Source organism: Colletotrichum siamense, assembly GCF_013390195.1.
Source record: "Colletotrichum siamense strain Cg363 chromosome Unknown KSG_Cg363_contig04, whole genome shotgun sequence".
Taxonomy (NCBI): domain Eukaryota; kingdom Fungi; phylum Ascomycota; class Sordariomycetes; order Glomerellales; family Glomerellaceae; genus Colletotrichum; species Colletotrichum siamense.
The window spans coordinates 4,547,504-4,569,969 of record NW_023501017.1 but is presented as its reverse complement, the minus strand read 5'-3'; the positions used below and the strand labels follow the sequence as shown (position 1 = coordinate 4,569,969).

General features: G+C 55.2%; 6 protein-coding genes across 6 annotated transcripts; 2 read left to right on the top strand and 4 right to left on the bottom strand.

Moving 5' to 3' along the window:
* Positions 1–1,286: 1,286 nt before the first annotated feature.
* CGCS363_v007121 (ATP synthase subunit 9) lies at positions 1,287–2,011 on the top strand (the record flags this gene model as incomplete). Its single annotated transcript, XM_036638970.1, has 3 exons — positions 1,287–1,392; positions 1,633–1,946; positions 2,006–2,011. 3 exons carry the CDS (start codon positions 1,287–1,289, stop codon positions 2,009–2,011), a joined length of 426 nt encoding a protein of 141 aa, XP_036496300.1.
* A 5,387-nt stretch (positions 2,012–7,398) lies between these two features.
* Positions 7,399–9,219, bottom strand: CGCS363_v007120 (Heterokaryon incompatibility protein 6, OR allele; the record flags this gene model as incomplete). The annotated part of the gene is made up of 1 exon (XM_036638969.1): positions 7,399–9,219. The coding sequence occupies one exon, from the start codon at positions 9,217–9,219 to the stop codon at positions 7,399–7,401; it is 1,821 nt and encodes a 606-aa protein (XP_036496299.1).
* Positions 9,220–9,831: 612 nt separating this feature from the next.
* On the bottom strand, positions 9,832–10,329 carry CGCS363_v007119 (uncharacterized protein; the record flags this gene model as incomplete). Its single annotated transcript, XM_036638968.1, has 2 exons — positions 9,832–9,949; positions 10,013–10,329. The coding sequence occupies 2 exons, from the start codon at positions 10,327–10,329 to the stop codon at positions 9,832–9,834; spliced, it is 435 nt and encodes a 144-aa protein (XP_036495474.1).
* Positions 10,330–11,914: 1,585 nt separating this feature from the next.
* Positions 11,915–13,164, bottom strand: hprA (Glycerate dehydrogenase; the record flags this gene model as incomplete). The annotated part of the gene is made up of 3 exons (XM_036638967.1): positions 11,915–12,643; positions 12,694–12,823; positions 12,908–13,164. 3 exons carry the CDS (start codon positions 13,162–13,164, stop codon positions 11,915–11,917), a joined length of 1,116 nt encoding a protein of 371 aa, XP_036495475.1.
* An 874-nt stretch (positions 13,165–14,038) lies between these two features.
* On the bottom strand, positions 14,039–16,932 carry rrp6 (Exosome complex exonuclease rrp6; the record flags this gene model as incomplete). Its single annotated transcript, XM_036638966.1, has 4 exons — positions 14,039–15,569; positions 15,622–15,812; positions 15,859–16,518; positions 16,573–16,932. 4 exons carry the CDS (start codon positions 16,930–16,932, stop codon positions 14,039–14,041), a joined length of 2,742 nt encoding a protein of 913 aa, XP_036495468.1.
* A 2,459-nt stretch (positions 16,933–19,391) lies between these two features.
* gpi1 (N-acetylglucosaminyl-phosphatidylinositol biosynthetic protein gpi1) lies at positions 19,392–22,173 on the top strand (the record flags this gene model as incomplete). The annotated part of the gene is made up of 6 exons (XM_036638965.1): positions 19,392–19,511; positions 19,573–19,813; positions 19,864–21,162; positions 21,208–21,669; positions 21,721–21,809; positions 21,865–22,173. The coding sequence occupies 6 exons, from the start codon at positions 19,392–19,394 to the stop codon at positions 22,171–22,173; spliced, it is 2,520 nt and encodes an 839-aa protein (XP_036496441.1).
* Between the last annotated feature and the right edge of the window lie 293 nt (positions 22,174–22,466).

The following is a 22,466-nucleotide window of genomic DNA, read 5'->3' as shown; positions in this document are numbered from 1 at the left end:
TCGCTCGCCACGGCCACCAAACCGCGATCCGTCTCACCGCGTCCCTTTTTATCTCTGGAACCGGATCCAAGCTGGGTCATCGTGCCCACTTTCTTCTGGCGTCTTAGGGTCGCTTCTGCTTGAGCTATTTTGTCGGGTCCACCCACGTGTGAGTGCCAGGCTGCGGCTGATTGGACCCAACCGCCGCAAAGTGGGGGCCTTTGACGGTGTCGAGTGGGGGTCACCACAAGCCATGGCCGGTTTGATATCAAAGCTGACTTCTTCTCTAGCGCGCTGTGCCTGAGGGAATGATTTTTGAGAAAATTTTCTCGCTGTGGGATGCCCGTCTATCGGATTTGGCAGGCGCTGGCAGCCCCCAACATCCACCGTCATCGATATCTCTCACCTTCGATCCGTTCATCAGCCAGCACCAGCACCGGCTGAACAATTCCAATGAAAATAATCCATCGTGTGCCCAACCAACAGCATAGCATCTCCGTAACGGAACCAAACTCGATATCCATTGCCATTTCCATTACCTTAGCCGGCCGTAACGGACCCAACCTTGCGGATTCGTAGCCTTGACACAGCCTAACCCACTTCTCATGATTCGTGCTCCCGGCCAAGGGGACTTTTCGCCCTTTCATCCCTCTAAGCAGCGCAGCAAAGCCTGAGGCGCCTGCGCAGCAATGCTATGGCCAAAGTCAACCATTTTGCAGCGCCGTCTCGCTATCAAGGATGCCCTTCGCCGCCCAGCCTCCCGACAATGCCCGAGATCGGTGCGAGGGCGTGTGTGTTGGGTCTGTTGTGTGGATGGGAGGTCCACGATATGTCAACAGGTAGTCAAGTCTTAACCTGATTGGGACGCCTCGCACATTGCGAAATCCATCCCGGCGCCGGGCCCACCGAGCGACTGGATTCACCAATGTCTCTCCTGTTTGATCCGATGGTTGGATGCTGGTGGATGGCTACAGTATTGCCGCACTGCCAGTCACCGTATCAACCTTAGGCTTCTTTGCTACCGTCTTTCACCTCACACAGTAGCAACCCGTGGAACCTGAGGAACCGACCTTGGCCCAACGGCCGAGCCATCTGGATCAACTTCCGCCGTCCCGTTGCCCGGGCCCCTGCCCTCTCGCTCTACCGAGCTTGCCCATCACCTGAGCAGAGCTTTTCCCGTCTCCGAAGCCTTTTCTCTCTCCTCCTTTCCTCCTTCCACTTTACCTCTCCATCCCCAATCTGTCTCTTGTTTTCCTATCTTCTTCCTTCCAGTCCATCACCACCACCTCTCCCCTCCATCAGTCACAATGGCCTCCACTCGCGTCCTCGCCTCCAGACTCGCCACTCAGATGGCCACCAAGGCCGCCCGCCCTGCGGTGCGTGTCTCTGCCATGCCCAAGCGCACCATCTCTGGTAAGTTTTTGAAGACACGTTCGAGGTGAATCCGAGGAGGGAAGGAAAGCAAGAGGAGGAAAAGAAGGCATCGACGACCACAACTTCCACATACCCCGCCGATGATGAGACCAATTGGCCTCGCCGGCACCAATTCGATGTCGATATCGATCTTCCTTCCCGTCCCCCCCGACACCATGAGACACAGAAAAAAAAAATTCCTCACCGATCACCGTTTCTGACCCGACTCGAAATTTTCAGGCTTCAGCCCCCTCCAGGTCGCCCGCAAGCAGACCGCCCAGAAGGCTTTCACCCAGGTCCAGGCCAAGCGCGCCTACTCCTCTGAGATCGCCCAGGCCATGGTCGAGGTCTCCAAGAACCTGGGTATGGGTTCCGCCGCCATCGGTCTGACTGGTGCTGGTATCGGTATCGGTCTGGTCTTCGCCGCCCTCCTCAACGGTGTTGCCCGCAACCCTGCCCTCCGTGGCCAGCTCTTCTCCTACGCCATTCTGGGTTTCGCTTTCGTCGAGGCCATCGGTCTTTTCGACCTCATGGTTGCCCTCATGGCCAAGTTCGTACGTCATCACTCCATCTCATTTCCATCACTCGTCATCGATGCTAACTCATCCCACAGACGTAAGCGATTCAATTCGCACTGGCGAGCTGGGGAGAGAAGGATGCCAGCTTTGGACAAGCTGTCTATCTCACGACTCCCCTGGGACAGGTCGCCTTTTCATCTACGGTTGACCCCCAACTGTATGATGAGAGAGTAATAGACGGGAAAACTTAGACAGCATGGTGGGCATCCTAGAAGATAGAGGTCATAGACCGCACACTCTGTTGTGTTGTATAGATGGAGATTCCGTTTGGCAAAGGAAGGCCTTGGGGCAACGCACTACTCATCCAGCGAAAAAGTCTTGCTTGTACCACACTTTTCTCTTGCACCTGGGATTTTCCCACGTATCCCCCGTGGCTCCTGGCCCCGATACAAATTTTTTCTGTAAAAATACTACAACGTCAAAACACCTGCGATCCGTGTCACTTTGTGAAATATGTGAAATATGAGACGCTGTGAAGTGAAATCCTCCGACTTTGATGGATTTCCACCCGAGCACTTGCCTAAGGCGTTTTCCCGTTCGAGACAGCTTTCGATATGAACATCTGACTAGATTTCAAGGCCACGGTATCTCCACTCTGGAGAAGGAGCTCCCCTCGATCAGCTCGAGATTCCAATATGAATTGGCCAATGTGAGGTGAGAATTGGGACGAAGGGAAGGGGGCGTGTGAAAGCTTTCTTCGCCGGGAGGGAAGCTACTGAGGGCCAGGCACACACAGGCACCACGCGGGAGCGGATGACAAGGGAAGCATCACACCCCATGGGGAGCGCGCACAAGGCAAGCACAAGCTTGGTCTGGTTCCAGTCCCTTTCGACTGCTGCTCCCGTCCGTTTAGATTTTGCGTTCGTGCCCTTCCCGCTGCCCCCATGAACCAAACCAACATCTTTAGAAATCCTGGGGGCCTGGCTGATGAACGACGGGGCGGCCCTTCACGATCCTCCTCCTGCGAACGTGTCGCTCTCACCCACCCCCTCACTCACTGCCGCCAGAGGACGATCTCACTCGAGCTCCCGACATGCCAGGCCCTTTGCCAAAGACCACGCAGCACAAGCACACACTGTGCAGTCGAAGTGAACCCAGAATGAAAAACAAAGCTCGGTCTCCGAGGCTCCGCCCGCCCATTGGACCGTATGTCCTTATCTCTCGCGATCTCAAGTCTGAAGGGAGGGGCCTTACCCCCGAGTCGTGCTCGTGCGTCCGAACACTAAAAATTGCCTCATCGCCCAGCTTGCCCGCTGGTCCGCCCCTTCAAACAATGACGAAAACTCAATTGAAACTCCAAGGAAAAGTGAGAGGCCAAACTCTGCATGCCCTCTGCATTTTACCTTACGCTTCAACTCTGATTCCTCAACTTTGGGAATTTTGGAAATGGGAGATAGACATGTGAAATGCCGTCCGTGGCGATATGATTGAACTTTTGGTCCGATCTCGATGACGGTCATCCGCCCGCCATCCATCCCTGGGAGAGCGAGCGAGCGACAGCAAGCAAGCTCGGCCGCCCGCCCGTTGATCGAACGTACTTGTTGTTTTCCTCCGACGCCAAACAACCCTCTCTCCTTGAGTCTCTCCTGCCCCTCGCCTCAGTCCGACGATCCAGTGACTGACCCCGCCGTACCGTTTCGTGAAAGGCGCCAAAAAATCCTGCTCTTATCGTGGGATCCGCAATCATCGTCGTCTTCGGGGGGCGCTTGGGAAAAGGTGGCCAACTGACCAGCGGGTCCCGACCCAGGGGTGCTCCACACAATTCCCATCACGACATTTGCTGAAATCGGGTCTACGTACCCATCTCAGGCACCGTTTTCGTAGTGTGTGTCCATCTCACCGTTTTTACGTAGTGCGCTGTGTTGTGCTGCGGCGCAGTGCACCGAATCGGCCTCACGATGTGTCGTTGAAATAATGAGATGTAGTTGGGAGGATTACTTAATTCCGAGCCGGGGGGGCTGGGGGATTTGGAGATGTGATATACCCAAGGGAACGGTAATTGACAGCTTTCCCCTCACGCAGACGTCGTTCGATTTTTTTGAGACCTGGGCTGTTTTTTTCCTGCGCGTGGCTCGTCTGCGCTGTTTACTCCAATTCTTTTTTTGGTGAGGAGAAGCGCAACCGAGAGCCGAGGGCTTGGGCCGGTGTAACGGTCGCTCGCTTCTGTGCAGCAGAGGATGGGGATCCACTTTTCGATGCCTGTTCTGAACGTGAAGAATTTGGGGGTCTTTGTTTTGACGACGGCTCTTGGGGGTTGTGGTGTGATATATGGGATGGAGTTTTGAGGCTTTGGGAGAGATATCGCGAGATTTAGGGGAGGTCTGGATTGTGTTTGATATGAAAGATAACGTCTAGAGACCGTTTTCATGGGCTTTTGCAAGGGAGGGAGGGGGCTTATGGGGCGCGAGTCAGAAGCGGGATGAGTGCTCCGGAGCTAGGTATGGCGAGGGACGGGTGTTTGGTCACGATGGCACTTGGGAAGAAGGCCAAGGTGCTACGGAAATGAGGTGATGTCAGACTTGGATAATAGTTATCCGCGTCTTGCTGGCGTTTCTGGAAGCCTCAGTGACTGGCCCTGACAAGGTGTGAAGAGGCGTTGTTGGCACTCAGGAAACCGTTATGAGGAGGGCTGTCGTCCTCAAAGTCTGGAGAGACGGGGTACCAGACTTTGAAGCTTGCCCCCGCCCCCATGGGGAAGCAGTCCCGCAAGTTCGTGAGGTGACTGTGGATGCGTTTGCCGGGGAAGGGCATGCTGTGGAAAGCGGACTATTGAAGCACGGGATGACTCGGGATGGCGACTGTGTGGCTCTCGTGACCAATTCAAGAAGATAGGCTATGGGATGTTGCTCCATCCATTGCCTCCCCCTGTCTTTATATTCTCCGGCATTCACGCTTGATAATTACATGAATCCGCCTGATGTAACTTAGCCAGGGTCTTGAATTTGGAAGCTACCTATCTGGAGCTGCGAGATAACCCTGAGAAGATAAGAAATTGTTGGTTCCCAAGCCATTTAGAGGCTCAGCTCAAGTGTTCCCGTGATTACTTAGAATAGAATCAAGATTTTGCCTACTTATCTTGCAGACACAAACTCGAACTTTCCCCATTTTGGGCCGCGGTGTGTCCGGTGATCCCACAGCCCACGCAAATAAATTCGAGCATTGTCCCCCTCGCGAAATTCGGAGCAGCAGACTGCGTAGTTGCTAAATACCCCGGTAGTCACCTTTCCTTGATCGTTCTTATAAGTCCACTTTTTGGAACTCCACCTATTCTGATCATCGCAGCACACAGCCACAGAACCTGGCTCGGTGAAGTGAAACCCATCCTGGCATGGCTCTGGAACGAGATAGATCAGGTCTCTGGTCCATGTCTTGGAGTCCAAGAAGTCCCTGACGGTTGCAGGGGGATTGGACGTGGTGGATTCGTGTGCTTTGCCATCATCTGTGCTCTTTCTAGTCGCCTTGTAATTTAAATCTATGAAATCGCGCAGGTTATCTGAGATTTTGCTGCGTTTTGGAGGTTCGAATTCCAAATCGGCACCGGGGATGACAGCCAAATCATCTTCAATGATGCAATAGTTTTCGGGGCGGGGAATCCAATTGAAGACCGAAGAAGAGTTTTGATTACGAAGCACTTGGGTTGCAGTTCCTAAGAGAAACGCGGGAAACCTGATAGCGGTGATATCTTGCTCGCACGGCGTGACAGGCAGCCTATTCGCTAGGGTCCGCGTTGTTTCTTGGTCCAAGCCCAGGGGGATCCGGTCGTCAAGCCTCAATGTCAACTGCTGGAGGCCATCGGACGCCCAGTAAGGTGCCCATTGTGGTCCCTGGTACTCATCAGGTAGTGTATCTTGTAGAGCGCAGGTTCTGCTGAGCAACTCGGGCAGTCCAAATCTCTGCGCAATCCAGATCGCGACAGACGCATAAGTCTCTGCCGTTGATTTTGTATAATCGGCAACTAGACCATCACTCTCCGGACAAGTAAGCAAGCCCAGCAGCGCAAATACTTTATCTCGTGGATCTGATGCTTGGCTTCCACGAGTCGTGTCCAGTAGCTGAAGCAGTTTTCTGGGGTCTCTGAACTCTGGTGCACGGAAGCCCAGTACTGGCGGCAGTCGGTCCAAGCCAGGAAGGATCGGGTGGTATCCTGAGTATTCCAACAGCCCTATACGCTCTAACCTATGAATCTCCATCGATGGCCATGGTATCGAATGTTTCCCACATATCAGTGTAGCCCGCTTCGCTAGAGCAACTTCCTGGAGGACCCAGACTCGGGAGAAGTATCGTCGTTGGAAAAGCCGACATAGGGCTTTGCGCATTTGCTGAAGCAGATCGCAGTCTTCGGATAATGACTCATCCTGGCCAGAAATGAAGGCAAGGACTTCGTCCTCTTCTTGACTTGGTTCGCCCAGGTATATTATCACAGAGTCCGCGCGAGAATAAATTTGCTGCATGAGGCGGACTTGGTGGCCTCTCTCTCGGATGTCCTCTTGGTTGATGCAAATGGCATCGATCCAAACAGTCTTTGGACCAGACCGACTTCTGACACGCCTCAAAGCTGCCTCACAGTTTGGTGTCACTGCAAATCTCTGAGAGTTTAACTTGATGTGCCCGCTTCGGTCCATATTCTCGTCTTCTCCCGCCCAGGTGTAAGATATAGCATCGTATTCAAGGAAGCCCGATGTGGTGGTCAAGCGGAGAGCTCCACGCACTGGACCGTCATATCCACCTGGTTCCAAGGTGAGCAGCCGCATGTCTGTGTTGTTTTCCAAGGTCTGATAGATATCGCCATTGATGCTCCCGTCATCGGGGCAGTATGCTTTTGGTTCAGGCTGAACGGAGCCGCAGCTCAAGCAACTTGAAATGCCGCCGCTGGTGAAAACATCCAGCCTTCGACAAGATGAGTCGTGCCATTCTGACATGTTTGACGCTTGATTGAAACAGCATGTTCTGATGAAGTGAACATGTCATCATTTGATGTGGTTGTCGCAGTGCTTATGTAGGTGGTATGTCAGGCTGCCTCGAGGCGGGGTCATGTGAGTGAGCTGCATGCCGAGCCTGACTGGTTGACCAGCGGGAATTTTAGCAGACCATCGAATCATATCCCAACAGGTGTTCATGCTGTGTCATCAGTCACTCAAAACTCAGAGGCATGTACGCGGGCGACGTAAAGAGGCTAGAGAAGGCAGTGCACAAGCGCCAAGTCCGAAGTCGTGTCCCCGACGCATCAGGTTTTTCTGCTTCGCAGGCGACGCCTCTTTTCAATTTTCCCTTCAAATGAATTCGCTTGATGCTCTGCGGCTTGACACACAAGAACAAGCTATTTTTTCGAAGTATCATGCTCACTTGCTAACTAACGCCTTTCGCTCTGAGAATTGACAGTAAAGGCGGACCAAGCCACCCAACAAGCAAGCATCCTCCAACATTACGCCTATTTAGCACAAACGAACTTAAATTCTCCTGTTTTCCATACGCCTATGTGGGAAGTCCCATCCATGTACAAAAGTCCCTGCACACGCTCTGGCCCATCATCGTCACCAGCCGCGCAGAAAACTGCGTACTTGCTGAATCTGCCCCTCGTTGTCCTCCCGTTCACTCTCTCATGAAGCCACGTGAGTGATTTACCGTTCGCAAAGACGGACACAGTTCCCGGGTGGGTAAACTGAAACTTCCCGTAGTCTTCAGGCTCTGGCAGAAGGTAAATACTGGCCTTATTCCAGCTCGCGTAAGCCTCTAGAGTCTTGAACGTGATCGGAAAGCCGTTGTCACACCGTGAATACGCCTCGCTCGCCAGACCAGGGAAATCTCTGTCATTCCTTAGAAAGACGAATGAATACGTCTCGGCAGCTCTCCTTCCATCGATGTAGTCGCCGAATATCTTAAACACCCATGGCGGCGGAGGAATATGTACATCCCTCGCTCGACCTATGACGTTTTTGGAGAACGACTCGTAGGATTCTTCGTCGTACGCCAAGACTTCGTCAATAACGCGTCCAAGTCCGAATGCAGGGAATCGGATCGCGCCAGGGTCTCTCTGGGACACCGTGATTGGCAACCCTGACACCTTAGACACCGAGCGATACTCTCTCCTGAGATGAGGGATCAACGAGTCCGGGCTTTGAAACGTGTCCTCCGTCCAGTTCGGTATCCATGCCGAGTCCAAAATGACTGCCTCGCTCACAGGTGCACGCCGGACAACATCAATAGCCCTCGCAAGGAGGGCCGGCAAGCCGAACCTCTGAGCTATCCATAGAGCAGTCGACGTGAAAACCTCTGCGGGTGTTTTGGTGTAGTCTGCCAAAAAGCCCTCGCTCTCAGGGCATGTGATCAACCCGAACACAGCAAAGACCTTGTCGCGTGGATCTGCTGCCCGACTGTTACGAGCTAAGTCCAGGAGGCGGAGGAGGTCGCCGGTGGTTCTGAAGGCCGGCGCCTTGAACTGGACTACAGGAGGCAGCGCTTGCAATCCTGGTATCATCCCATCCTCTGATACTAAGCCTGATAAAAGACCGCGAGCGGCCAAGTTGCTCACATGGACCAAAGACCATGACAATGTGTGGCTGCCGCACACAAGTGCTGCCTGTCTTGCCAGTGCAACTTCTTGGATGACCCACGCCCGCGAAAAGTACCGACGACTGAGGAATTTCACTAAAGCTTCCTGGGTCTCTTCTCGGTTACCCGGCGTCGAGTTGTGTTGAGCCCAGGTGAGGTGTTTGAACAGTGCCGGTATATCGCTGGTCGCTTCTCCCACATAAATAATGACTTCTCGCGCACGCGAGTATATCTGCGGCATCAAGCTGACTTGACGTCCTCGTTCGTGAAGATCGTCTTGGTTGACGCAGATAGCGTCGATCCACACTATTCTTGGTGTCCATTCCTGCCGAACCCGCCTCAGCACGGCCTCGCAGTTTGGAGTAACTGGGAAATCTTCCGAAGCGATAGAGACCCGGCCCGACTTGTCAATGATATCGTCGTCGCCTGCCCAAGTGTAAGAGATCGCGTCATACTCCTCATACCCGCGCGTTGTCGTTGTGACAGCGAGGCTGCAACGGACCGTATCGCCAAAAGATCCGGGCCAGACGGTGAGCAAGCGAATCTCATCCTCTGCCAAAGGCTGGTAGAATATGTTTTCGCTGTCGACCCTATGGCATTCCTCAAGTGAGAATGGATCGAGTTCCAGTGAGCTTTTCAAGTCATTGTCGGGATCGATGTCGAGCTCCGCCCAGAACTCGTCCCAATCCCCATCATCCATGATGGATCATGGCATTAGTTTATCGGCAGTTTGTTCACTAGATCGACACGATTATGTCGAATCATGCAGAAAAACGAATCAGGCTATCACGGGCGGGGTAACGCGGCGGAGCTGTGTTGCACATTCGTGCTGATTGGGAATGAGTAGTAGTGCTGCTCCACACGTGCATGACATTGCCTCTTTTTAACTGGACGTAAGATCAGCTGTATGTTACGTCCATTTTCTGTGAGCAAATCCTGTGAGCTTCGCATCCCCGATACTGAAGCCTGATGAGCAATGCTAGTTTCATCGGCACGAGTTTGACCTTGTCCAAGTCCACACATGCTAGATTGAGTTGGTAACAAAAGCTCATGCAAATCCTAGGAACATACACGTATTCGATGGTCTAAAGCAAGCCAGTCATTCGTGCTGTCTCCCGGCAAGATCATCTGGTTGCTAGACATCAGTACCTGCGTGAGACTGAAGTTGATAGCCATCAAATGTGATTTGGTTTTATACAATGATTTATATATACACGAACAGATGTGTACCCCCTGAACCGAGGAGCGCCGACTCTTTCATCACGCCGGACCACTCCTCCCCACCCCCAGCAGAATCCGCTCGCAGATTCGCTTAGACGCAGCTGTCGCTGCCAGGAACGAAGGTTCCATCAGAGTTCTCGCAGCCGCACTCGCCGGTGTTGGGGTCCTTGATGCATCCAGCGCCCTCGCCAGAAGAAGTTCCCTCGCCACTGTCACAAAGTCTTCGTCAGCAATCACGCATCTCCCACACAGTTCCTCCATCGAAAACTCACCTCCAGAAGAAGGTCCAGCAGTCCGCGTCAGTCGTCATCTGCGAGCTCGTGGGCGGGTCGCAGGTGTACGCGGAGCAGGTGCCGTAGGGGGCGCCGTTGTTGCCGTCGTACTGGTGGTCCGTCTCGAAGACGGCAAAGGTCTGCGTCTTGGAGGTGCGCGTGTTGTGCGAGCACTCGGCGGCCTGGATGGCCTTGGACACCTTGGTCGCGCTGCAGTTGTAGACGCTCGGGCAGGCGCCCTTGGTGTTGGAGGTGGCCGGGTCGAGGGTGGCGGCCACGAGGGCGGGGGCGGCGAGGAGGAAGTAGGCGAACTGCATTTTTGCTGTTGGTTTGATTTGTTCAAATGAAGCGAATGTCTTGTCAAAAGAGTGTGTTGTGTCTGTGTGGTCCGGCCTGTGGATTGTTGAAGTGGTGATGATGGTAATAGCAAGAGGCACATATTGGATCGAAGGAACTTTGACTTTTATATCATCTCCCCCCATCCCATGGATCGTCTGCTCTTTGCCCATTCCCCATCCTGTCAACTCCTTGGTTCCGAAGCTGCGTAGCGTCGACATGTAAATTAGCTCCCAGGACCCGCCGCGTTTCGAACAGATTCCCATCGGGCCATTACGAGCAATCGGGTCGCGGCTCCGGCATGTCCATCCCGCCCGGCCGGGAGACACCCCTGCCCTCCCGCCGCGGTCTGGACCAAATTTACGTAGTTTCTTGTGTTTTCGTCCGCGTTGCCTGTTTATATTATGTTTTGACACGAGGTTCAAGGTGCACTGGCAATTGCTTGAATTTTTTTCTCCTGAGTTTTCTGGAAACATGCCTCCCCCACAGTCTTCGATTTCTCGTGGTGGAGCCAACAGCAGTGTCTCGACCAAAAGCTTTGTGACGCGCCACTCCATCCAAGTTAATCAAACAAAACCAAACAACGCTCATCTCCCGAGACAACACCACCACCACCAGAGCACCCATCCTCTAATGATTGCGGGTGTTTCTTCTAGACCACCACGGCAGTTTGAAAGAAGCACAAATGTCTCGGAAAACCTGTCACTTCCCGCCTTCACGTAAGGGTCAGTCGTGCACCTCCCTCCCCCAAAACCCATTGTGGTTCATCCCAATTCCCCACACCACACCACGTCGCCAGCCCTGCTCAGGGGGGACTGTTGCAGCCGCAGCGGGAGATTAAAGGCGATCAGTGGGGTTTCCCGCTCCCTCAATCAACAATGCAGCTGGGGTTCAGCCACTGCCGGCAGGTTGAGTGGTTGCTGACGACGCGCCGCAGTTTTCAATTCGTTGTTGCAAGTCTGGATGAGGGCTATTTGTCTACGCAGGAAATGGTTCGCGGGATGGCTGAGGGAAGAAGAAAGCAACTGGCGGCTGCGGGAACGGGTAATGGCAGGTGATGTTTCTATTCTTGAAGTTCCGAGACTTTCGAGTTTCCCTTTCTTAATATTCAGGGAAAATTGTCTGGAGCTTGCGACAAGTATGAGTTGCAACGTTGCGGGACCTGTTCCCTTTGTCCATCGAGCTACGCGTTGTCGAAGCTCCTGAAAGATTCGTGTCATGGAGTCGCATTCAATCGCGGACGAGGTCGAGGGCGGCAAGGCAAGGCAAAAGCAAGCTAGTCCAGCTCACCGGTCGCCCTATCTTGGCATCGCAGCTGAACGGGCACACCATTGGGGAACGACCAGACCCAGGCCAATCGAATCGAGCAGAAGCATCGGACATTTTCATGTCGCAAGGTGCGGGGTGTTGTACGCAGCGGAGCATTGCTCAGTAGCCCTCCTCTAGGATTCTCGGTGAGCCAAGACGCCCGTCTCGGTGATGAAGCCGTAACCCATCCCGCCGGCTGCCTGTGTCTCTCTCTATATCCTCTTGGATCCGGTCCATCTTCCTCCTTCATCGCCACCTCTACCTCATATCAAGCACCACATTCGGCCCCTTCTCCCCCCTCACGAACCCCCTCAAATTCTCCCCCACAACCCTCCTGATATTCACCCGCGTCTGGTCCGCACACCACGCCAGATGCGGACTCAGCGTCAGATTCACCCCTCTCGCCTCCTCCCCCAGCAGCACGCTATCCGCCCCGCTGCCCGCCGGCTCGACCTCGTACACGTCCGTCGCGGCGCCGTACAGCCGCCCCTCCTTCAGCGCCTCCAGCAGCGCCCTCTCGTCCACCGTCCCGCCGCGGCCCACGTTGACGATGATCGCGTCCGGCTTCATCAGCGCCAGCTCCGCCGCCCCGATGAGGTTCTTCGTCTCCGGCGTGAGCGGGACGACCATGAAGAGCGTCGTCGCGCGGCGGAAGACCTCCTCAAACGGCGTCCTTTGCTGGGCGATGTCGCCGTTGGTGGTGTTGGAGCCGTTTGTGGTAGCGGGGGTGGAAGAAGGCGAGTCCTTGCGCGCCGCCACGAGAACCTGCATCCCCAGCGCTCTGCACATCCCCGCGATGCGCTGCCCGATCGGCCCGTACCCGACCATGCCGACGACCTCGTTGCCGCACGTGTGCGGCGGGCGGCCCTCGGCGTCGAGGAGGAGCGAGGACATGCTGCCCTTTGTGCGCCACGGGTTCGCGTGCGCGGGGGAGTGGTCCATCATCGTGTTGTGCAGCGCCACGAGGCGGCGGCGGGTTGAGAAGTACTGTTCCAGTGAGCATTGGTGTATTGATGATGAGAGGGTTGACGACTTACGAAGCCCAGCGCGTGTTCGGACACAGCTTCGACTGTCGCCTGCGGTGAGTACATGACCGTGACGCCGCGCCTCTTGCATTCTTCCAGGTCAATGTGATTTGTGCCCGTTGTTTCCGTGATGATGCATTTCCTGTGATGAACCAGTTAGCCTAACCCATCTCCTCCACCATGTTTTCAATCTCCCCGCCAACAACGCGGGACAGAGGAAACTCACAAATAAGGCGCCTCCCCCAAGGTCTCCTTGCTAATCGGCACCGTCGTCGTGATCAGGATGCTCGCCGGCCACACCCGCGCGGCGGCGACCTGCGGTTCCGACGGGCGCGTGTACTCGTACCCGATGACCTCGTGCGTCAGGTCGCCCGTGTCGACCTCCGGCAGCGCCACGTGGATCGTCTCGAGCTTGACGACGACGTGGTGCGTCGCCGAGGGCAGGCTCGCGGGGCGTTTTATCTCTGTTGCGGGGTCGGACATGGTGCTCCTTTTTCGTCCCTCTTGCACTCTCCTATTATCCTTGAGATTGGTTGAGAAGAAGACAAGTAAAATTGTCCCAGAGGGAGAATGCGACTTTTATGTCGAGCTGGACGTTGACAATCTAGCTATGATGAAGTTGACGCAAGGAAGTTGGTGAGCTCTGGGAGCTTGGGCGCACAAGGTGGTGGGGGCGGGCCGTTATGCAAGATGGAGGTTACCTCTTTCCCTGTATCCAAAGATCAAGAAGGAGAGCCCTTATAAAAACAAGTATCCAATTGAGAAAAAGATTAAAACATTGGCTATATACCGCGACATGAGGGGAAAATGCCATCTAGGGTCCTCAACCCGGCACCACAATATGTCTCCCGCTCCCTATCACACGCGCTAGGCCCCGCGGATCCGACCACCGGCGGGCGGGGGGCACCAAGATCGGCCCTCCGCGCATGCAAGCCGTCCACCGCAGGGCGCGGGCGGCACTTGATTATTGACATTTTGACGTTTCGCACGTCACGCAAGTAAGCACGCCTGCGGGAAGGATCCCAATCCCGGGGTCATTAGCGGCATCGATACGACGACATCCGTTTACCCTATCTCGAAATGTCAGATCCGATCTTGACATCCCGCCCTTTCGTAGGGTCCCGGCTGCGGCAGGACGTCTGCGGGGAGGGAGGGAATTCCGCACCCCGCGGAAAACTTGCGATAAGACAATGTACCATCCTGATGATTTTACAATGTTGGGTTCCAAGGCACCCACAGGTATCAACTTTTTGATTTTGGCATCTCGAGGCAATTCCGCCCGAGAGCAATGCTAGTAACACTTCCTGCACTAAACCCCTCCCATTTGCAAATCCAAGCAACCACCATTACCCGCCCCTCACCTCTTGAAGGTCGCGCTCTTTTCACCCCTCGGAGGCGGCGCCTTGCGGGCCCCCTTCGGCGCATCGTCTCCCGTCTTGGCGTACGGGTCGAACGCCGGCTTCGCGACCTTCTTGACACCTCCCCCGTTCCGCTTCGCGTGAAGCACCGAAGCAGCCTGTCCGTAGTCGAAAGCCTCTTCCTCCTCGTCGTCATCACCCTCGCCTTCGCTCTTGCTCTTGGCGGCCTTCTTAGCAGCCTTCTTCGCCAGCTTCTCTGCCTCCTTCTGCTTCTTCCTCTCCGCCTTCTCCTGCTTCCGCGCCTTGGCCGCGGCCTTCTTCTCGGCCTTGGCCTTTCGGTTCGCAAGCGCGGTGACGTAGTTGTCCAGCTTCTGCTTCTTCTCAGCGGCGATTCCCTGCGCCTCCTCAAGCTGCACTGGGTATGCCCGGTCCTCAGCGAGGTCTTTCGTAAGACGCTCGACCTCGGCTTGGGCACGCTGGTAATCTTCAGTGTATCTAGCAACCTTGTCGGCCCTCTTCTGTTCGACCTTCGCCTTGCGGTCACCCTCTGTAGTCTTGCCCCTCTTGCCGCTGGGCGTACCGTCTGCCCGCTCCAGCACGATGTCGACAGAGCTCTCTTCCGATCCAGATTCGTCGTCACTAACATCTGACTCCTCTTGCGCCGGGGCCCTGCGCTTCGTGCCGGCCTTCAGGGTGAACTCCTCCTCGACCGGAGGCGCCTCAGGCTGGGCAGCAGCCTTGGCTTCGGCTTCGACTCCTCCCTCCATGGCGACATCCTCTTGAGCGGTCGCCTCAGTTGTTGCTACGTTCTGGACGAACTTCTGCCACGGCAGCATGACGAAGTCTCCAAGGCCGTTAGCCGCAGAGGGCGCCGCCTCCCACGCTGAACTCAAAGCCATGCTGCCGAAAAGCTGGGACCGAGCCAGTTGGCCCGGCTCCGCGGCAACATCAGCTGCATCATCCACCGCGGTCTCGACCAATGGCTTGGCTGGGCGAGATGGCAGATCCGAGCGGAAGAAATGGTACAGACTCGGCTCCTCCACACCGCGCTCCCTCGCTTCTTGGTACCGTGCCCAGATGTCGCTAACATTTCGTCGGGCAATGTGGGAACTGGGGGGGATGAGGGCGTGCAGAGCCTTCGCATCAGGCGGCATGCGCTTGGCGATGTCGCCAATGATCGCGTTGGGGAGCACGTATGCGGTGCTTTCGTCTTCTCTCCGCGCCACCTCATCTCTCCAGGCCCAAACAGCCCTGTAGACGGCAAACTGCTGGCCTGAGAAGGGCGCTGGGTGCTTGAGCAAGAGGCCGTACCAGCCCTTGGGACCCTTTCCAGAGACCGGGTCAAAGTGTTCACCCTCGTATCGAGACAGAGATTGGCTTTTGGACTTCTGAAGAACAGTCTCGATGTAATCGGTTCCAGGGTTACCGCGGTCGGACTTCATCACCAACTCATTGCGGACCTTATCATAGACGTAAAGGAGATAATGTGTGTCAGAGCGGGCGTAGTAAAGCATTTCCGGGGACAGTGGGCTGTCTAGTGTTAGTAATGTGTGCGTCAACCCCTTACTTAGACTCTACTTACCGCATGCGCCAGTCGGCCATTTGGTATCTCTTGTCAGCATCAAAGTTGGCAAACTTGCTCAACAGGAATGCTAAGCTCTTTTGGGGGTAGTGGAGAGCTTCGCAAGCATAGAATGTGTCGAAGAGGCCGTTTACATACAGCCCGAGGTCGCGCTGTAGCCAAATAATGTCCATGTAGGAGCCGTGGAAAACCTAGTCTCGTTAGCGCTGTCCATATGTGAGTTGAAGGTGAGCTTACTTTGACGATGTTTGGATCGGCAAACACCTGGTTGAGAACCTGGAGCTGCTGTCTCCAAGGCTTCAGGGTATCGACAACCCAGTCTTTCTCGCGCGTGCTAATCTGCATCAGTGATGTGAGTCCCACGTATGTCCTGAAGTCGTGATGTTCTAAGTCGACAGCGATCTCCTTGGCCTTCTTGAGCTCCTCCAACATCTCCAGCACGCCCTCGAAGGTATCGACCCATGCCGCCTCGGTCTTGTCGACGGGCTGCCAGGGAATCGGTTCGGCTTGTTGGTAGACGCGGTCGGGGTATTTCGCTTCGAGGATCTCTGCTTCGTACGGGTGCTTGTACCTAATCTCTCCGTTAATACTCTTGATTGAGCCTCTTGTCTTGTGGCGCTTGTTTATGCGAGATCTAGTCTGCTTGGAGTCTGTGGATTCGTCCATGTGAAGTAAAGGCAAGAAAATGGTGTAATCGTACGTAACAAAGCCGTCCGTCTCGTTGGATACCAAACTTTGCTCAAGCGGTACCTTGGCGTGGGGCTTCTCGGTGAGAATGGGCTTCCATGTCGCATTGTTGTCGACAGGGGGATCGAAGTTGAGCTGGGGTTTCGAGATGTTGGCATTGCGGATGACCTTATCAGTTCCGGTAGTCTTTGCCTTCTTCGCCTGGGAAGCCTGCGCAAGTCGTTAGCAATCCAAAGTCTCCTTTATCCGTCGTAAGACGCTCACATCTGCGGTGGGCGCATCCTTCCTCTTGATAGCTCCCGTGTACTCGTCGATCGAGGTGTCGGCCTTCTCCAGCACCGAGTCCACTACGTCCACAACGCTCCGCCAGCGCATATCAATGTCGTCGGCATCTTCGAGGTAGGGCGCGTTCAGGCCGCAGACGCTGGCGGCTGACTTGAGGAGGGTCGTGGAAAGCTCGAGGAGGCGCTCGGTTTTGGCGTCGAGGTCGTCGCCCACGCCAGGGTTCACGGCGCGCTGGAAAGCAAGGTCCTCGGCGGCGATGCGGTTCACCGAGCGGGTGGTGGCCACAAGCGCGGACTGCACCTTCTCCTGGAGAGACTTGAAGTCCTGAGGGGAGGTCATGGTGTTGGCGCGACGCTTGAGGTGTCGTGAGCGTTGGTCGCGGCTTTGGCTGCGAAGTTTGACGATCAAAAATTATGCCAATTGGGAGAGGTCCCTTGCTGATAAGATAGTACGCCCCACTCGCCGTCTTATCGATACGTATGGATGAGGTAAGCAACGATTCAGCTGTCACTGACGTAGAAATGCATAGTAGTTGTGTATGGTCGGTAGGAAGAGCTGGGGAACCAAGGTTCTTGAAATGATTGTGGCTACGAGAAGTAGACGAAATACATGAGTTTTCCTTCATTGAGTCAATTTTGGCCTCAATTCAAGAGATGCGGCAGATAGAAAGTCGAGAGTAAGGTGCTGACACTCAGCCGAGCCACAGACTTACAGCGGATGCAGCCGCTGTGACGCAGTTGAGTGCCTAAGGAAAAGCCGTGACGATTTTGCCTCGATTTCTCGCCGCCCTCCCTCAACTTCATCTCACGTTCTCCGTGACATCCGTAACACAACACCCACCATGTCTGCCTCGTTAGCACCCGAATGCAATGAAGTCAAGGAGTGAGTCGCCGGGTGAAGTCTTTCAAGAGCTCAAACTGACAACGGTGACAGACGCTACGACACGTGCTTCCTGAAATGGTACAGCGAAAGTCAGTCTTATTCCCATAACCCGCTCCCCTATGGCTGTTTGTGAGTTATATCTGACGTAGGTGTAGAGTACCTGAGGGGCACCGGCACGGATAACAATGAGTGCGCCGACTTGTTCAAGAACTACCAAAAGTGCCTGACGGTGAGTGCCATCTGTTGTGTGTGGTCTAGGCCAGCATGAGCTGAGTGGGCAACTTCGCAGGTGGCGTTGAAGGAACGCGGAATAGACAAGCTTCTGGATGAGGCACGGGAGGACAGCAAAGAGAGCGACGCGACGTACTTGGGCCGCAAATGTGAGTTATCCCAATTCCTACGTGATGGGAGGCCAATCTGACCACTCATGCAGGACGTGATCCAACTAGCAACATATCTCGCGGTCGGTTTGGCGTTTTCCAGGGTTGCATTTGTTGGGCACAAGGTGGTAGTGTAGGAACCGCAATCTCAAAATATGCCCCGTTCTTCCCCATGACGCGTCCACCCGTTGTGTCTCTCTGCATTTCATCATTCGTGAGCCGCCCAAGACTAAGTTATCCCTGGACAGATAACCTTAGCGTAAGCTTGAATTCCCCGAGAGAATCCCCTGTGTGGACGGGAGAGCTTTGAACAGAGAAGAAAGTATGATGGCAGTGCATTTCGCAAGTGGCATCATCGTTATGCTGTCCCAAAGGTACACTGCAATGTACTTGGCAGCACTGCCAACGGCAAAGATTGAGATCAGCCAGGGTCTCCATCAACTTGATGCATGCTGTGAGAAGATCTGAAAATATTGAAACTGATAATCCGTCACATCAACCAACGAGAGCACCGCAGTCGGAAGGCGTCTTGCGGACTCCGAGGGCCCACGTGATTGCACATTTTTCTTCCATTCTCGTCGCTCAACTGCGAGTCCGTCTCTGGGAGGAAAGAAACATTGTTCCCAGTCCCGGATCGCGTCAAATGTCAAAGCAGGGGCCAGATTTGGGCCAATCCAGAAGCAGCTCAGGGCGGGTTGTTCCAGGTTCCAGACCGCCCACATCCCAGTCAAGACAATGTGAAGCTAGCAACTGGCCCCCAATCCACTGAGGTTTGTGCCGTGTCCCCTTAGTGGCCCCTTGTGTCTGTCGCCGTCACAGGCTTCTGCGGGAGTGTCAAGGAGGGGGAAGGTAGAAAAAAAGAAAAAAAAAAAAAAAAAAAAAAAAAAAGGCCACACACACCGCGCAGCAAACCGTGTCCAGTTCGGTGGGTCGCCCTCTGCTCGCCCAATACCGAGCGGCAGCGCAGCGCTTTAGCATGTTCGACCCGCTAACGACAGCATTTGCTAGCGGCAGGACATCGCTGCAAAGACCAGGGGAACAGCAGGAAACAGGCGGTCCGCTGTCGCCAATAATTACATTGCCAATTCCCGTCCCGGGCCACACCACCCAGGCCCAATCCCCGATTTGCGAGCCTCCTCTCCACGCGCGAAGCTTGTCCCTTGCCCACCTCCCGACCCCGTCTCCGACATCCAAGGACCAACCCCCCCGTCCGCTCCAATTGTCCAGTCCCTTCTCCTTCCCCAGACAACGCGCGATAAACACGGCTGTCCTGTACCACCAGCCTATCTCGAGTCGAGTCTTCCTCTGGTCACATCGTCATATCTCGCCCCCGAAAGACCTGGAAACCCCTCCAAGCTCGAATCCAGCTCGCGATCTCGCCCCCTCGACCTTCGAAAGCTTCCCCCCTCTTGGCTCCCCCGCAATCGCAAGCCCGCAGCCGCAAGACGCCTCGAGTCCCTCCTCCGAACCCCAAGCGCACCGCAATCAGCTTGGCGACAAGCCTCGGCATGCACAACCCAAGGGAATAGCGATTCTATGCACCCCCTCTCCGTTCTCAGCCTTGGGATCTTCGTAGCAGGCTACATCACCGCCCGATGGGATCTGGTTACTCGCCTCTATGAGCTTGCCATCTTTGCTTGGAACTACGGAGTTGTGGTAGGGACCTCCCTGCGCCGCCCCCAACTTCACACGCCTCTGACCAGCTCTCTCTCGATAGACCCGCGCTGCCAAAGGCTTTGCGCTCCTGACCTTTGTATTCCTCCTCGTCTTCATTCCCGTGGAACGCTTGGCCACGAGGGAGTCGGACCTGGTACGACGAATTCCCCCGATACTCGCCCCTGAGACATGTGTGGTTGCGCCGGCGCAAAGAAGCTTCCAGCTGACAACAACCTCACCCTTTAGCATCCCAGATCCCCCGGAGCTGGCGTCTCAGCCAGGGAACAGTTGCGACGGCGAGGGTCCTTCTAAGTGTCGCCTCCCGCTGCTGCGCGCGTGGTTGACATGCCAGAGAATGATGGATTAATGAGGATATTCTGGCCGACGGACATCCAGCGCTCCGACCTGCCTGGCGTTGTCGTGGGATGGAGGAACTCGAGCCTAGACGTCTTCGTCGTAGCCATCCTTGACGATGTCGATGTCAGCACACTCCAACACCTTGACCGACGAAATGGACACCAATTGACGAAGCAACAGGCCGGCCATGTCGAATTTGCCCTGAAGGCGGGAACCCTCTTTCGCAACTCCCCGCACCCTGTCAACAGCATCTACGAGCGATGCGGCCACGGAGCTATGCATGTCTTGGGCCTCACCAACCCGAGTGATGCGGTGGTCCTGGACCCATCCTTGTTTGTTGCGACGACCCCAGCCAACGCGAAGGCACCTCGAATCACTTGCGCCAGAGCTCTAAGCATACAGATCATCCTCTACGACCGACCGCGCCCCAGCCGGATGCAGTACATCTCGCTGAACCCCATCTCCCTTGCGCTGGGCAACAAGGAGGCACCGAGCCTACCCCCGACAGAACATATGGCGGAGGAGGAGAAACACGAGTTGAAGAAGAAGGAGCAAAAGAGGAAGCTGGTCGAAAAGCTGAAGCAACACACCATCGTCAAGCGGTCCCCGTCACCGAAGGAGAGAGCTCTGCCGAAAATCGTGAACCAGATCAACTGGTCCTGGGAGCTCGAACAGCTGTTGCAAAAGAACATTTCTCGGATCGGCACCAGGCCTAAGCGGACTTTGAGTGTCTCGGAACGAGTGGTGGAACAAGCGACAACGATGCGGAACTTTGTGTGGGATCTCTTCATCTTCTACCTCCTCCCGCTGATACAGTGGGGCTTCGTCTACATGCTCATGGGCCACAGAGCGGTTGCCGAGTTTCTGCTTCAGATTTTGGAGTTCAGGTTGAAGGACAACTACTTGGCGTTGAAGGACATCTCGGCGACGGCGCAACAGGTGGAAATTCGATTGCAGCAATTCTGCTATTGGCCAATGCAGTACACGACGCTGCGACAGCGCAAAAACGACTGGGAGAGCGTTACGACAAGCCACCCGGACTACATAAGGTTCTACAACAGCCTGTGGCTCGTCGCCAACGATGTCATCATTGGCATCGCTCTGGGGTCGTACATTATCGATAATGCGGAATGGGTCGCCAATGCCATCAGTGAGCTCCTCAGCAAGTACACGGTTCAAGCGCTTCAACGCAGCATCTCGTGGTTGATGGGATGGCCTGCCGGATTGAAGCTGAACAGCGAGTTGGCTATGTTCCTCGGTGACCTCTTCCTTTGGGTCATTGACTATTGGTCCAGTATGTTTCCCCGTATCAGATGAAAGCTCTGTACTAACGTCTCAGACTGCATCGTCACCCTCCAACCGGTGCTTCCCCACATCATCTGGTTCATCGGCTTCTCAAGCTTCGCCGGCGCCAGTATGCCCATCGCCATGTTTTCCGACCTCCTCTCCGCCCTTACCGTCCACATCTACTCGTTCTACCTCGCATCCGCCCGCATCTACCACTGGCAACTGACGATACTCATCTCGCTCTTCCACCTCTTCCGCGGCAAGAAGCACAATGTCCTCCGTAACCGTATCGACTCGTGCGACTACGACCTGGACCAATTGCTTGTCGGCACCATCCTCTTCACCCTGCTATTCTTCCTCCTGCCAACGGTGGTTGTGTTCTACCTGAACTTCGCCATCGCCCGCATGGTCATCATCTCCCTCAAAGCCGTCTTTGATACGCTTCTTTCTTGTTTAAACCACTTTCCCCTTTTCGCGCTGATGTTACGGGTCAAAGACCCTCGACGACTTCCAGGTGAGACCTTAACTGTATTTAACTGGGAAGCCATCCGACTAACATGAACAGGCGGCATTCGTTTTGAACTTCGAGATACCCATGATTATAGACTTAATAATACTTCCAACGAACCACCCACGTCCGTCATCTACCTCAAGGTAAGCAACCCCTGCCTCCCACTCTCACAAATGCGCTCGCTAACAAATTACACAGTCCATTCCCCTCACCTTCCGCGCAATGTTCCACCAGTACTTCCAAATGGGCAACCGCATCCGCAAGCACTACCTGTCCCCGCAGGTGCTACTCTGCCTCCTGACAGGCCGCTTTGTGCCCCCGCTCAACCGCAAGAACCTGTACAGCCTGCAGTACAGCATGCTGCCCGCGCGCAGGGCCGGCATTCGCCAGATGTGGGACGCCATCACGACCGTGCAGCCCTCGAGGAAGCCCGTCCCATTCGCGATGAACGGGCGGCGGTACCCCTCGGGCCTCGGAGGCGGCGGCAGGACGAGGTATCATCATTAGATATGAATTACATGTGAACTTTCTCCAAACTCTGCCTTTCCCCTTCTGTGAGCTTCTGTTCGCGTGAACGTGCGTAGTGCGTAGTCTACTAATAATCCTCACACCGCCGAATCTCCGTCAACCCACCACTAACCCACGAGTCCTCCGCGAACCCAAACATGTAACTCAGCCCCAAATCATCATCCACTCCCGTCTCCTGATCCGCGTGCCCGAGACACTCTCCGCCGTCCCCCGGATCCCGCCCCGCAACCTCCGCCCGCAGACCGTCCGGCTCCGTGACGGTGTACGGGTGT